The following is a 12,558-nucleotide window of genomic DNA, read 5'->3' as shown; positions in this document are numbered from 1 at the left end:
TGATATGATTTTGTACCCCTGCTATGATTTTGAAAGCTGAGAGGTTGAGAGGTAAGGTGTACATGCTGGTGTGTATCTTTGTGTGTCTGTGTAAGACAATGAATGCATCTCTGGGATGTCTGTATATATGTGTTACTGTGTGTTACTCTGTATGTGTGCGTGTGTGTGTGTGTGTGTGTGTGTGTGTGTGTGTGTGTGTGTGTATGTGGGTGGATGGGTGTGTGTTTGTCTCGGGGTATGTGTGTGTGTGTGTGTGTGTGTGTGTGTGTGTGTGTGTGTGTGTGTGTGTGTGTGTGTGTGCACCTGTGTGCATGTGCATGTTAGTAGGTGCCAATGTAACTGGGCTGCATGGGTTGGTTTAGGGAAAACTAGCATGGTTAGCTCTCACAGCACTAGGTTTCAGTTCAGAGACATGATAATGAGCCACTAATGAGATGTGGTTCACTGCAGTTTTATGATCTCTCTGAAATCTAGAATATCACTCTTGTACCTATAACGACCTCAAATTTTTGTAGGTAATAATTGCCATTGAAAAAATATAATTATTACTAAGAACAATCTTGAAACAGTCTTCATATAAATGAATGTCTTAATGCCTTAAACGTTTTTCTATTAAGAAGTCTGCAACCCATTGTATTCCCAAATCCTGGGGAATACAAGTATAAAGGTCCCTAACATCAATAGTTATAAATATGTCTGCTTTATCATATTGGAGCTCAGTAATGCTTTCCAAAAATGCCATTAATCTTTACAGATTTGTGTTTTATCCACTAATAAACCTCTTAATTTATTATCAAAAAATTTCTCACATCAATATGTGATGGAATTTCTTCCGTCAACAATTGGTCGCATGGGGAGGGGGTCTTCTCGATCTTTATGGATCTTGGGAACGCCAAAGATAATCAGCATGATTGGTGCTGACATATACAAATAATTATATACTTCAATATCCGTTCTATCTATAAATAAATCTTGTAACTCAGAATTGATATTTCTGTAAGTGCCATTAACTTGATTTTTTGTAACCAGTTCATAGGCATCAGTATTCAATAAATTCCACATTTTATTATTATAATAGTGTAACTCCATGATAACTAACCCACTAACTTATCTGGCTTTATTATTATTATATTTTGCTGCCTAATAAAATTTAGGGACTCATTTTCTTTTTTATTCAAATTATCATAAATATTCCTATTCATTTTGTTATCTAAAAGGTCTCTAATATCAAGTCAAGATATCTTTTCAAAGAGCAATAAGGCCAGATGGAGCAGTGGGTTGAAGGTATTTGAAATAATGAACTCCTTATTTTCTGTTGGTCCTTCCTCAAACAGTAAACCGAAGTTCAATTTTCTTAGGTAAAGTTTTAAATCCAACAGCATGGTAGCTAAATCAGTCGTACTTGACAGTTCAAAAGTCATGCCCTTACTTAGGGTGTTAGCCACCTGATGACCTATATTAGTACTTGAAAAATTATATATTTTAAAGTCACCATCATTGCTGGTAATTATTTTACAATGGCCTACTCATTGCTTTCCAAATCCAACATATCCTTCTAGCTGTAAACCAATAGGCATCATCCCCACTTGTTCTGATTGTACCATACTTGATTGGTTTGCTTGGAATACCACCAGTTCCACTGTCCCCATTGTTTCTTCTGGATGGGGTGTAAAAATTCTGCTCTTCTGGTTGTTTCCAAGGATTTTGGCCTTGTAGTCTCTCCCTAATCCTGTCAGAATGCAGTAAAGGTGGATACTCATTCATATCATCAGTCTGCACCTCAGTGGAATACTCTTGCTGATGATTCTTATGTGCATTATTATAATGCACATTATTTTGCTGACCTCATTCATTCTCATTGTTGGGGGTTACTATTATTCCTTTCATTTGTCAAAATTGTTTGACGTTGATCTTGATCTTGATTGTATCTGCTCCCTGCATACTTGTGACTGGGGGTGGTGGTGGAGGTAAGCTGTCTCTTTGGCATAATCTATTCTGTCCCCCTTGACCTTCTTTATTTCATCATCAAGCATTTAAGTTCACCTTCCAAACTTTCTTTCTGTCTCGCATTGTGTTTAATAATAACTTCAAGGAACTTGCAGCTGTGCCAGTCAAATAACTGCAACAGTTCTAAATGAACTGGTGAATTTAACTCCAGTCCCATGGGATAAAAGCAAACTCTTAATCCCTTAGGAATCTGCCTGTTCCTTATACACTCCTTTAACTGTTCATTTTCAAGTTGAAGCTTCTTTTATGTTAAGAGCTTATGATTGAATTCCTTTAGTTTATTACTTAAAGTGTTATTCTTTGCTGTTGTTGCAGCTCGCTGGTTAGATAAATAAAAACCTTTATTTAACCAGTCATTGTCAGTCAAACATTACAATGCTCATTCAAATCTTGCTTTCTTTTAGACCTTATTCCTCCTCCAGAATGTTATTCTGCATGTATTGTTCTCACAATTCCCATTTTTTCCTATGTAATTTACTCCTACCCTTTTCTAAAGATCCCAATTCCTGTTGTTTTATCTCCGTTACTATATTCACTGCTTCCTGAACAGTTGGTTTAGACTTTGATTTCCATTTTCAAATAATGGCTTTTTTTTTTTTATCAGCCACCATAATTAGACTCTGTAAAGCCTTAGTATGTCTAGACAATTCCGATTCTGTACCATAGCTCAAAAAATCATTTCCTTAGTTTTACAGAACAGTGGAATAATGCTTAAAATGTTATAACAGAAAATTAGAGAACAGTAAAAGCTGCTGAATAATGTGGATAAGATAATTTGTTTTAAACATATAAACAGGTAAAAGAACAGCATGACCATTCTGATATAATAATGCTTCACTCGGGAAACCAAATGATGTGGCTGGCATGTTGATTTATGCCCTTAGATCTCATTTCAGATCAACACCTTTGCAAAACAGTACAGAAAATGGAGCACTTTGGGACATCTGTCAGATACAGCAAGTGTGTAAAATATCAGGAGTCTGTACTTGTGACTCAGATCTTCCATGACCTTAAGAAGGACGTAGAGTTCAGGATCAGTAAGTTAGAAAGATATTGGGACTTACCTGCATTTAGCAATGAGTTGATGCTAAAGAAATGGAAAAGTCAATTTTGACATTCATCATAAGGATCACTGCTGGAGTATAATTTATTACTTACTCTGGTGAATCTGTCTTCTGTCCTGCTTTCCAGAACCTTTGGGAATCCCTGACCAAGGATGGACTCCCTAACATGCCAAGGAGTCAGGTATGATGTTCACTAGAAAGGGTAGAGGAGTCTGCATCCTTTGTTCTTCATTTATGCTGCAACAAACAATCGGCCATTTGTTTGACTGTCTATCACTCCCTTTCAGGCATCTTCAATTGACTGAGACATAGCAAAACTGGAAACTTTTTTCTTTAGTCTAAAATTGTGCTCACACTGCATTATATGTAGTTTTATTGTAATATGAAGTTAAGCCAGATTTAGTAGAACATTTTCCAAAGTGTGTGGCATCCCCAGTAAAGACCGTCGACAAGTATGTTCACATAAGGTGGATTCCACCTAAACAATGGTGTGTGGCATCCCCAGTAAAGACCATCAACAAGTATGCCCACATAATGTGGATTCCACCTAAACATTACCATCTGTAATGTCTTTTTGCTTCTGGGAAAAACCAACAAGTTTCTTTAATGAATACTGCATTACCTGTAACAGGAAGACATGACATTTGAGCACTTAAGTGCCTTATTTCAGTGCTAGCTTAGTGAACGGCTCATGGGTCTGGCCTGCTGCTAACTTACTACCTGTAGCTTAGCAATTTTACTTGTATCCAAACACTTTGTTTGCCATACTAATGTTCAGAACACAGTGTTGCCCTCTTCTGTAGCTGCTAATAGTAACATAGAAACAAACAAATCCTCCACCAAAGATGGCATTTGCCCCCTTCCTAATCTGCAGCACACAGGGCTGTCCTCCTGCCCACCTACTGAGGACAAGATAAGGACATTCAGTCTTGATTTGTACCCTAGCATTCTTAAACCCAAGTGCCATCTAGATGTTATTGTTGTGTACATTTTTGGAAAAAATGTTGCTTTTTGCTGATGAGTGATACTTATTCTAATGTGATACCTTTGCCTACCACATGACAGTTCTGTTTCAGCCCAGTGTTTCTGCCTCTGTGTTGTGTGAACCACTGTTTATACTACAGATACTATATACTACAAATGCCACCTCTAAATTCAGCCATTTCTTTGCTTTTTGTTAATTTGATGCAAGGCTTTTATCTTTCAACTACTACAAAATAGATTTATCTCATTTTATTCACTTAGGACTCCATTAATAGTGTTGCTTTGTCTCTACCACATTGTTTAATGGACACATTTCTCTCTTCAACTTCCCTTTATTGCCTGTACTCACTACTTTTTTGTAAGTAACTTAATCATGTTAGACTTACTCATTTTATGTATGTCGGTTTACTGCACAATTGACACAGCTGAAAATGAGTGACAATTTTTTTTTCTTTCAGACACAGAAACATCACAGCAGAGTCAGAGACAGTGATGTTATTCTGTAAGAGAACATGCAGCTATTAAACCAAATAGATTTAGTCTCAGACAGACTGTTCACTAATAAAATCAGTTTTTATGGATTACAAACTTGCAGTCCAAATCTTAAAAGGGTACTTTTCTTCTAGTTTAGCTCCTCACATTACCCAGTACACAGTGCAATCAAACACAAAACAAAGCTGTCCTATTCTCACTCGCTGGACACCACTTGTGAGGCTAATAACTGCAATTGTGATAACTGGAATAAGAAAATTTAAAGTACAATAGGGGGTATCTCATTTAAAGTACAATAGGGGTATTTCATTTATTCTTTCTTCGACAAAGTACAGTGACCTCAGGCTTACTTTGTACAACTTAACAGGGGTGTGGAGGTCATAGTCATCCATGCCAGTGGATATAAGTGAGCAAGGCACCATGCATAAATACTTTAAAGGCATATAACAGTGAGGTTTTGGAATTTACTGTTCTGTTACAATTGCAGTTTATTTTGAAGCGTTACAATTCACAGTATTGGGTCTCTCACTTCCAACAGTGAATCATGGATTGGCATTTTATGATGGTGATCTCAAGACTGAGATGTGCTCAAAACACAATGGTGCAAAAATGATCTTGCATGATATTGTAGATATACTGATTTAGTAATGTTTCAGTGTTAGTTTGCCTATAAATGCATTTACACAAGCATTTCACTGCAGCAATTACATGTAAAAGTTTCAAACTCCAGAAAAAAAAAAACATTGCTTTTATTAAGATCCTTATCCATAAAAAATAATTCACTTCCTTGAGAGATAATGTTTGCATATGAGATAAAAGTGAACAAAATGCACAACTTAAAGTGATAATTGGTCATAACTGTGTAAATAGATTCGTATAGAGTCTTTACAGTGCCTATAGCAACAGCGTTTCCAAATTCTAAGTCATGTGGTTTTGGTACAATGTAAATGGCTGAATTGTGGGATTTAGCATGATAGTGACTAGCCACTTAGTCACTATTACTAATATACTGCTTTGAGCATATGTATTTGTTCTGCTATTCTAGCGTAATATCATTTTTCAATAGTTTACTTAATAGGTGATTCCTGGTTCATAGATTCATATGTATATCAGGGCCTTCATAAACCTAGTCACACAACCCAACCCAATTTTGTCCCTACTTTGCTTAGGCGATTATTTGGAGGGGGAAGTTAGCTGGGAGGTTAGTAATGTTTTTTTTTTTGGGGGGGGGGCGTGGGGATATGCTAGTAAGGGAATATTTACTGTCGGCCTCTGTTCATCAGAGACTTGGGTGCCAGATCAGGGGTGAAGTTATGATTTCCCATCCAATGGTCAAGATTACATCTGAACAGGGTTAGGGATAGACTCTTCTGCATATAGATGGGGAGCGTATTCCAAAGTGTGAGGATAATTTGAGACACATGACTTTCTCACCTGTATATTCTGTTTATGTTGCAAGGAAAGTTTAAATCCATGAATCTGGTGTTTCTGGTGCTGTTCATTTTACAGATGTGCAAAAGGTCCTCCAAGGCAGATTTGAACATTGCTTACTTGCCAGGCATTGATCACCTCTCAGTAACCTGTAGGAGACTGAGTATAGAGATAGGCCCTTAAGGTGATCTGTGTGGAACAGTGTGTTAATGGCCTGGATTCTCTTGGTGAGGAACCTTCATGGGTTTTACAGCTGTTGCATATGCCTAGTCAGGGGACATTGTACTCAGTGATGGGTTTGATAATGGACAAGTAGACTGGTACTATAACTTCCTTGGACATGGACGCCATACCCTTACTTATAAGTTGAGCTACATAGAATAATTTTCTTACTACCTTGGTTACATGTTGGTCAAAGACCATATTACTGACTAAACATGTTCCTAGTTCCTTAACTGCTGGGTCAGTTTTTAGGGGTATTTTAATGATGAAATAATTAACCTGTGTGGCATACCTCTCAACTGTCCAGATTTTTGCAGAATGTCCAGATTTTTTGCCTCATATTTTTGGTCTGTTCTTCATAAAAATGCATGTTTTTATTTGGAAAATCAGTAAGGATTAAAGTCACTAAAGAATAACATACAATTGAGTTTCAGACTTTATAACCTTCAGAAAATGCACGTTAACACAAATTCTGCTATTCTAGCAACCTTCTAAGTTTATAAGGGCAATGTTTAAAACCTGCCCCTGGTTTGGGGCCCATGTCTCCCCATTACTCCAAGCTTTGTCCAGATTTCTTGTGTTGAGGTTGAGAGGTATGCTGGGTGGATATCTTTCCAAAAGGTATTATAATGCACTTATTGGAATTGAGTTTTAATCCATGGCTTTGGCACCAGTCATTTGTCTGAATTAGACCTTCTTACAGGATGTTAGTGTCATAGAGGGAATATGTGAACTTGATGAGACAGAGGTCCTTGGAATTTACCTTGACTTGAGAGAAGTAAATGGCAAACAAGTGTGGGCCCTGCAAGGAGCCCTGTGATACTCCACTGGTGACCAGTCTCTTAGCTGAGGTGGTCTCCAATCCTGATTTCTTGGATGAACCAAATGGCAATCCAGTGAGTTATACAGGGATTAATGCCTAGTTTTGTGAGTTTGTCAACAATACCCAAGTGGGGTATTGTATTGAGCACCTTAGCCAGGTCAAGGTAGGGAGTATGCACCATCTTCTCCTCATACATTGCCTTGGTGACCTTCTCAAAGAAATCTACCAGGTTAAGTTGGAAAGACCTTCCCTTGCAAAGGAAAACTGGGAAGGGTCCAGTGTCTGTAGATTGCCAATGTCTTTGTTGAGCATCTCCATGATAATATGGTCCACAGCTTTGCATATTAGACTAGTCAGGCTGATGGGTCTGTAGTTCCCAGGGTCAGCTGATGGGCCACCTTTATGAAGAGGAATAACCATTGCAGTTCTCCAGTCATGTAGGACGTAGCTTGCCTTAAGGCTGTAGTTGAAAAGTGACTCAAGTGGTTCTGATAGGTTATGTTTCAAGCTAGTAAGGAGGCAGCCTGGGATATTGTTCAGGCTCACTGAGGCCGTGTTTCTGGTGTTAGCATGAATCACCATGACCTGTTCCCTGCTGATAGTTTGGGGGGAGGATTTTACAAGGGGTGGGGGGAGTAGGGGCTGAAGTTTGAGCTGAATTTGTCTGGCAGCAGGTTTGCTATGCCACTCTGTTCTGTGAAGGTGGTATCATTTACTAGCAGTTCATCTCACTGCTGTGGGTTACCATTTGGACAAAGCTTTAGAAGGCCTTGTATCTGTCCTTAGCCTGAGAGGCTATCCTGACTTTGTAAGTGGCTCTGTTGAACTTGATCAGTCCTATTACTTTCCTGTTTAGTTTAATCAGTGAGCTCCTGTCATTATGAAAGTTGCATCTGACTTTTGGGCATGATTTTTTTTTCCTTTTGTTGTATACCTTGTTAAGGTTGGGTTTCTACCATTGTGACTTGTTTTTGGTGTTTTATTCTGGGCTTAGTTCTGGTAGATACAACAGTCTCTATGCAACCATCTATATGGCTGTACAGGGTTTCAGTGAACAATTCTGCATAGGTTGCTGTGAACGTAAGGCTTGGGTGGGGCATTGAATTTTGACAAACTGTTGCTTAGTAGGATGTAGTTTGCTTTAGAATAGTTCCTATCTATTTACAGATTTAGCTGGGTTTTCCAAGTTGATTTTTATTTTGAAGGAGACAGCTCATGAGTGAGGATGTGGCATGGGTCATGCAGTGCTCTCACATATTGGTAAATACCAGAAACAGTATGTCTGAGCCTCTGGTTGGAGTGCATACCAACTGATCAAGAGTATTTGTATTAACAAAATTTGAAACATTGTGCCTGCAAGTTGGAGGTGGTGTATGCTTCCCAGTCTACAGAGTACTAGTTAAAGTCTCCCATGAATAGGGTATTTGGTTGGAGGGTGAGTGCCTCCAGTAGTTCTAAGTAGGAGTTATGGGATTCTTGGGACATGGAGAGTGACCTATAGCTTGCTAAGATATGGTAGTGGACTTTATTGATGGTGATTTGCATGTGGATGAACTCCTGGACATCAGTCTGTTTAACAAGCCTAGAGATACATTTGCTGCTAATGTAGATCGAGTCACTTCCACCTATAGTCCTTGTTTGTGCAGGTGACCTGTCTAAATGTGTGGAAATTAGTGTAGCCTTGCAGTTCTGAGAATACTTTTTGCTGCTTTAAACCATGTTTCAGTAATGACATAGATGTCTAAATTCTCCAGAATGAGGAGAACTTGTATGGTGTGGAGTTTCTTGTTGAGGTTGCTAACATTGAGCAATAACATTTTTAGGTTCCTTTGGGTTTTATTTGCAATGTTGGTAGGTTTGTCATTTTAGCATTGCCTAAAAAGGCTTTAGGGGATGGATAAAGTTTTACCTAATATCCAGAAGCCAAGGGGACAGGTGCAGGCCATCTTTGGAAAAGTAACATAAGATTTGGCAACCATGTCCTCCCATACTGACAGATATTGAAGTCCCTGGGAGTAACAACCAATTGTTAAAAGCATAATTTTTTGTTCATTCTGTGGCATTATCCTTCGTTGAAGATAGAATAGTTCTCAATGCAAGGCACTTAGCTGTGTGAGACACATTTTCATAGAGGTCCATAATGTCTGTCTTGATATAGTCCAACAAGGTACATCTCAGGTCATTCACACCCACATAATTTATGATAGAATCATACAGGTACCTGTGGTGCAATGATTTGAGTGCATGCATAACATGGCAAATCCTGGTTCCAGATAAGCAACTGTTCTCATCTCCTTGTCCTGTTACAGTTATCTGTACAAATAAAGTCAGAATCTAGTAATACAGACATTGCCTTCGAGTCAGATAAGGGAAAATGATTTGCAACTGTAACTTCTGCTTTCAGTGAAACAACACAGACAGCAATAACTTATTCAAGCTAGTGTCACAGTAAACAGTTTGCATTCCTACCTCCTTCTGTTCCTTCAGTCATTGTGCTTTTCCTAATGGTCATAGTGGTACTTTCTGCAGTTAGGCTCACATTTTCATCGGGTTTGCTGCTATCAAATGGCACAAATTGGGCAACAATAACTGTAAAGAACAACATTCAAAATGTTTATATTAACATATAGGTTTTATTGGTATCTACAGTAAGATTTTGGTTTGACTTCATTGCCATGTGCCTATTCATACATACACAAATAAGCACAAAAGGTTGTCATATACAAATAAAATCATCTTTCAAAATATCATCTAAAATATATAAACTGCCTGGGCTATATGTTCATGTTCACCTAAGGGTTTTAAGTTCCTGGTTGAGGTTTAACTCAAGTCCATAGTTTTCAGAATGTATTACATTAAGAAGCATTGGTTCTACTTAAGTCAAAATAGTGCTGAATATAAGCACTCCCATGATCTTTTTTTTAAAAAAGCTTGTTATTAGCATTTGCAAAATATTATTACCATAAATACATCATATATCAAAACAAAGAACAACCAAATAAACCTTGTGTACGCATAGAAGTAATATAAAACATTATGATCAAGACAAAAAGAGAACATAAAAACATATTGAAATTCCCAATGCAGCCAAATAGTTGACATGATTTTACATGGACAGACACAGACATTCATCAGAATAAACAACTGACTCACTTCCATGATCTTGGCTTGTCTGCCTTCTGTATATACTGGATTGCAATTAATCACCTGTCGAATGCTAATGCAACATTCATTTATATATTTGTCAACCAAAAATATATAATGGTAAGATACCAGCCAAAGTAAAATATATGTTACGATAGGCCAGCTAGTGAATGTACACACCCAATACACGCATGTATAGTGAAGGTCCAGGCACATATATGGTGTTTACTCCTTATCAGCTCACTCACGAGGATTACCTCAGAACTGAGAACTATGGCTTTGTGTTAGATTACTTCAAACGTGTATGAGAAGGATGTGCGTACACATAAATGTTCCCATGATGGGTCCACACATTTCCTACAGTGCCCTTTATCTCTTTTATCTCTAGCCAGCCTGATAGTTCTGATGTATTATCCTTTGTGAATGGGAGATATGTCTTAGCACTGGAAAGGGGTCCTAAGTCCTTCTCTGTCCATCTTGGCCATTTTTATGTCTTATTTAATATGTCCAGGACACCATAGCCTTGTTCTTCTTTGCTCTCTCAGATCTTTCTCTTCCCAACTCACTATGTCATCTGCACTCATAACCTATTTTCACATTCTATTCTCTTACATTTTCACAAATCTTAGGAATTGTAAACATGTATGAATATTCATTGTTTATATCTCATGGTGTTAAGTTCAAAGTACACATCAGCTTCCTCATGTTTCAGATACTCACCCCTTTGTGATTCTTAGATATCCCAGTTTGCAAAAAGTTCTAAAGTCATCTCTGCTACCTTCTTTTTTTGTCTGTATTACGTACTCAGGTGATACAGAAATTAACTTTTATCTAGGTAAATTAGTGATCCCCCTCACTCCATATTGCGTCTTCTCCCTTATCTGAGCTTCTGCATTCCTATCCCTTGTATTTAAAGTTTTATTCCCATGTAAAAATAGCCCATTTTAACTGTAGAAGTATTAACAAAAAAATTATATAGCAGTGTCCTGGATTACAATAAACAACTCATTTGCCTAGGATGGGAAAGCTAACTTTAGCCTCTCACATCCTTACCCCATCTGGTCCCTCTTATGTCCTTGTGCTAGTTGAACACAGGTCATCTGGGGCTTTATCCCTCTGCTCAATGAGACCAGGTATGCATACTGATACAAGTTTTATTGTTCTATTAACTTTTTTAAGCAAATTAGAGTAATATTAAACTCATTACAGCCAACTGTGCTGCCAGGTGTTTCTGCAGTTATGTGCTACTGCACCTCTAAACATTGAATATTGTTTGTACATATTTACATTAATAATTCAAAAAACATGCTACATACAAGGTATCAGGATATTTTATCTTGAATCATACATGACAGCAAACACAACTGCATTGCTATTTCACCTCTGTCTAATGCAGCTAAAGCATAGCTCTCAACTGTCCAGATTTTTGCAGACTGTCCTGATTTTGCCTCATATTTTTGGTCTGTTCCTCATAAAATTTGGGGTTTTCTAACAAATCACTGAGGACTGAAGTCACTAAATAATTATATAGAATTGAGTTTCAGACTTCATATTCTTCAGAAAATGCACACTAAAACAAATTCCCATTATTCTATCAACTTTCTTAGTTTATAGGAGCAATATTTAAAATTTGTCCCTAGTTTTGGGCCTCTGTACCCCAACTGTTTTAGGCTTTGTCCAGATTTCTTCTGCCAGGAGTTTGAGAGGTATGAGCTAAAGAGATATTGAATATTATTTGTATACTGTTGATTTGCAATGTAATAATTTTCATATTTATCTAAATATCTCAACATTCAGGTACCACAGACAGAACTGCATAACCTCATATGACAGTTCACAGTTATATGAAGAAAATCCTGCTGGCAGTAAATGTCTTGTTTGAATGGTTAATGAGATATCATAATCTGTTTATACAACATTACAAAATTAGTATTCACTGCTTTTGTTTTGGCTTATAAAATCCAATTTAAAGTATAAAGATAATTAATTTATCCTGGATAGTTTGCTATTTACAGTTTTCTTTTAACACTTATGGCTCCAGAGATACGAATATTTGTTTGAACTGTTAGGTAATAACTTCATTCTTCATTTTTTAAAGGCTCAAGTCACATCCACTGGGAGTTAAAGGCAGACACTCAAAAGATCTGCGCTGGATGGAATGAGTTAAAAACTGTCCCTGATTTGTGGTTCTTTGCCCTACCATTAGTTTTGGCCTTGTCCGGAATTCCTAAGTAAAGACATTGAGAGGCATGGCTCAAAAATGATAGTATCAAAAATAGTTAAATTTGGTAAAAATTGCTCAACATCCTACCACATAGATCCATTTTTACCCCAAATGGGTATCATCAACTAGGATATAGATACTTAAAGATAACTCCTTATATTAAGACC

General features: G+C 37.4%; 1 protein-coding gene across 1 annotated transcript in view; it reads right to left on the bottom strand.

Moving 5' to 3' along the window:
• LOC122812123 (adhesion G protein-coupled receptor E2-like) overlaps positions 1-12,558 on the bottom strand; it is a 901,467-nt gene that overhangs the window by 193,414 nt on the left and 695,495 nt on the right. The window contains exon 12 of the mRNA XM_044084412.1: positions 9,493-9,612. Within this exon, the coding sequence (XP_043940347.1) occupies positions 9,493-9,612 (120 nt within the window). The remainder of the gene's footprint in view (positions 1-9,492; positions 9,613-12,558) is intronic.

Source organism: Protopterus annectens, chromosome 9.part0 (genome assembly GCF_019279795.1).
Source record: "Protopterus annectens isolate FY-2018-M chromosome 9.part0, PAN1.0, whole genome shotgun sequence".
In the NCBI taxonomy this organism is placed as follows: domain Eukaryota; kingdom Metazoa; phylum Chordata; order Ceratodontiformes; family Protopteridae; genus Protopterus; species Protopterus annectens.
This window is presented reverse-complemented; position numbering and strand designations above follow the sequence as displayed.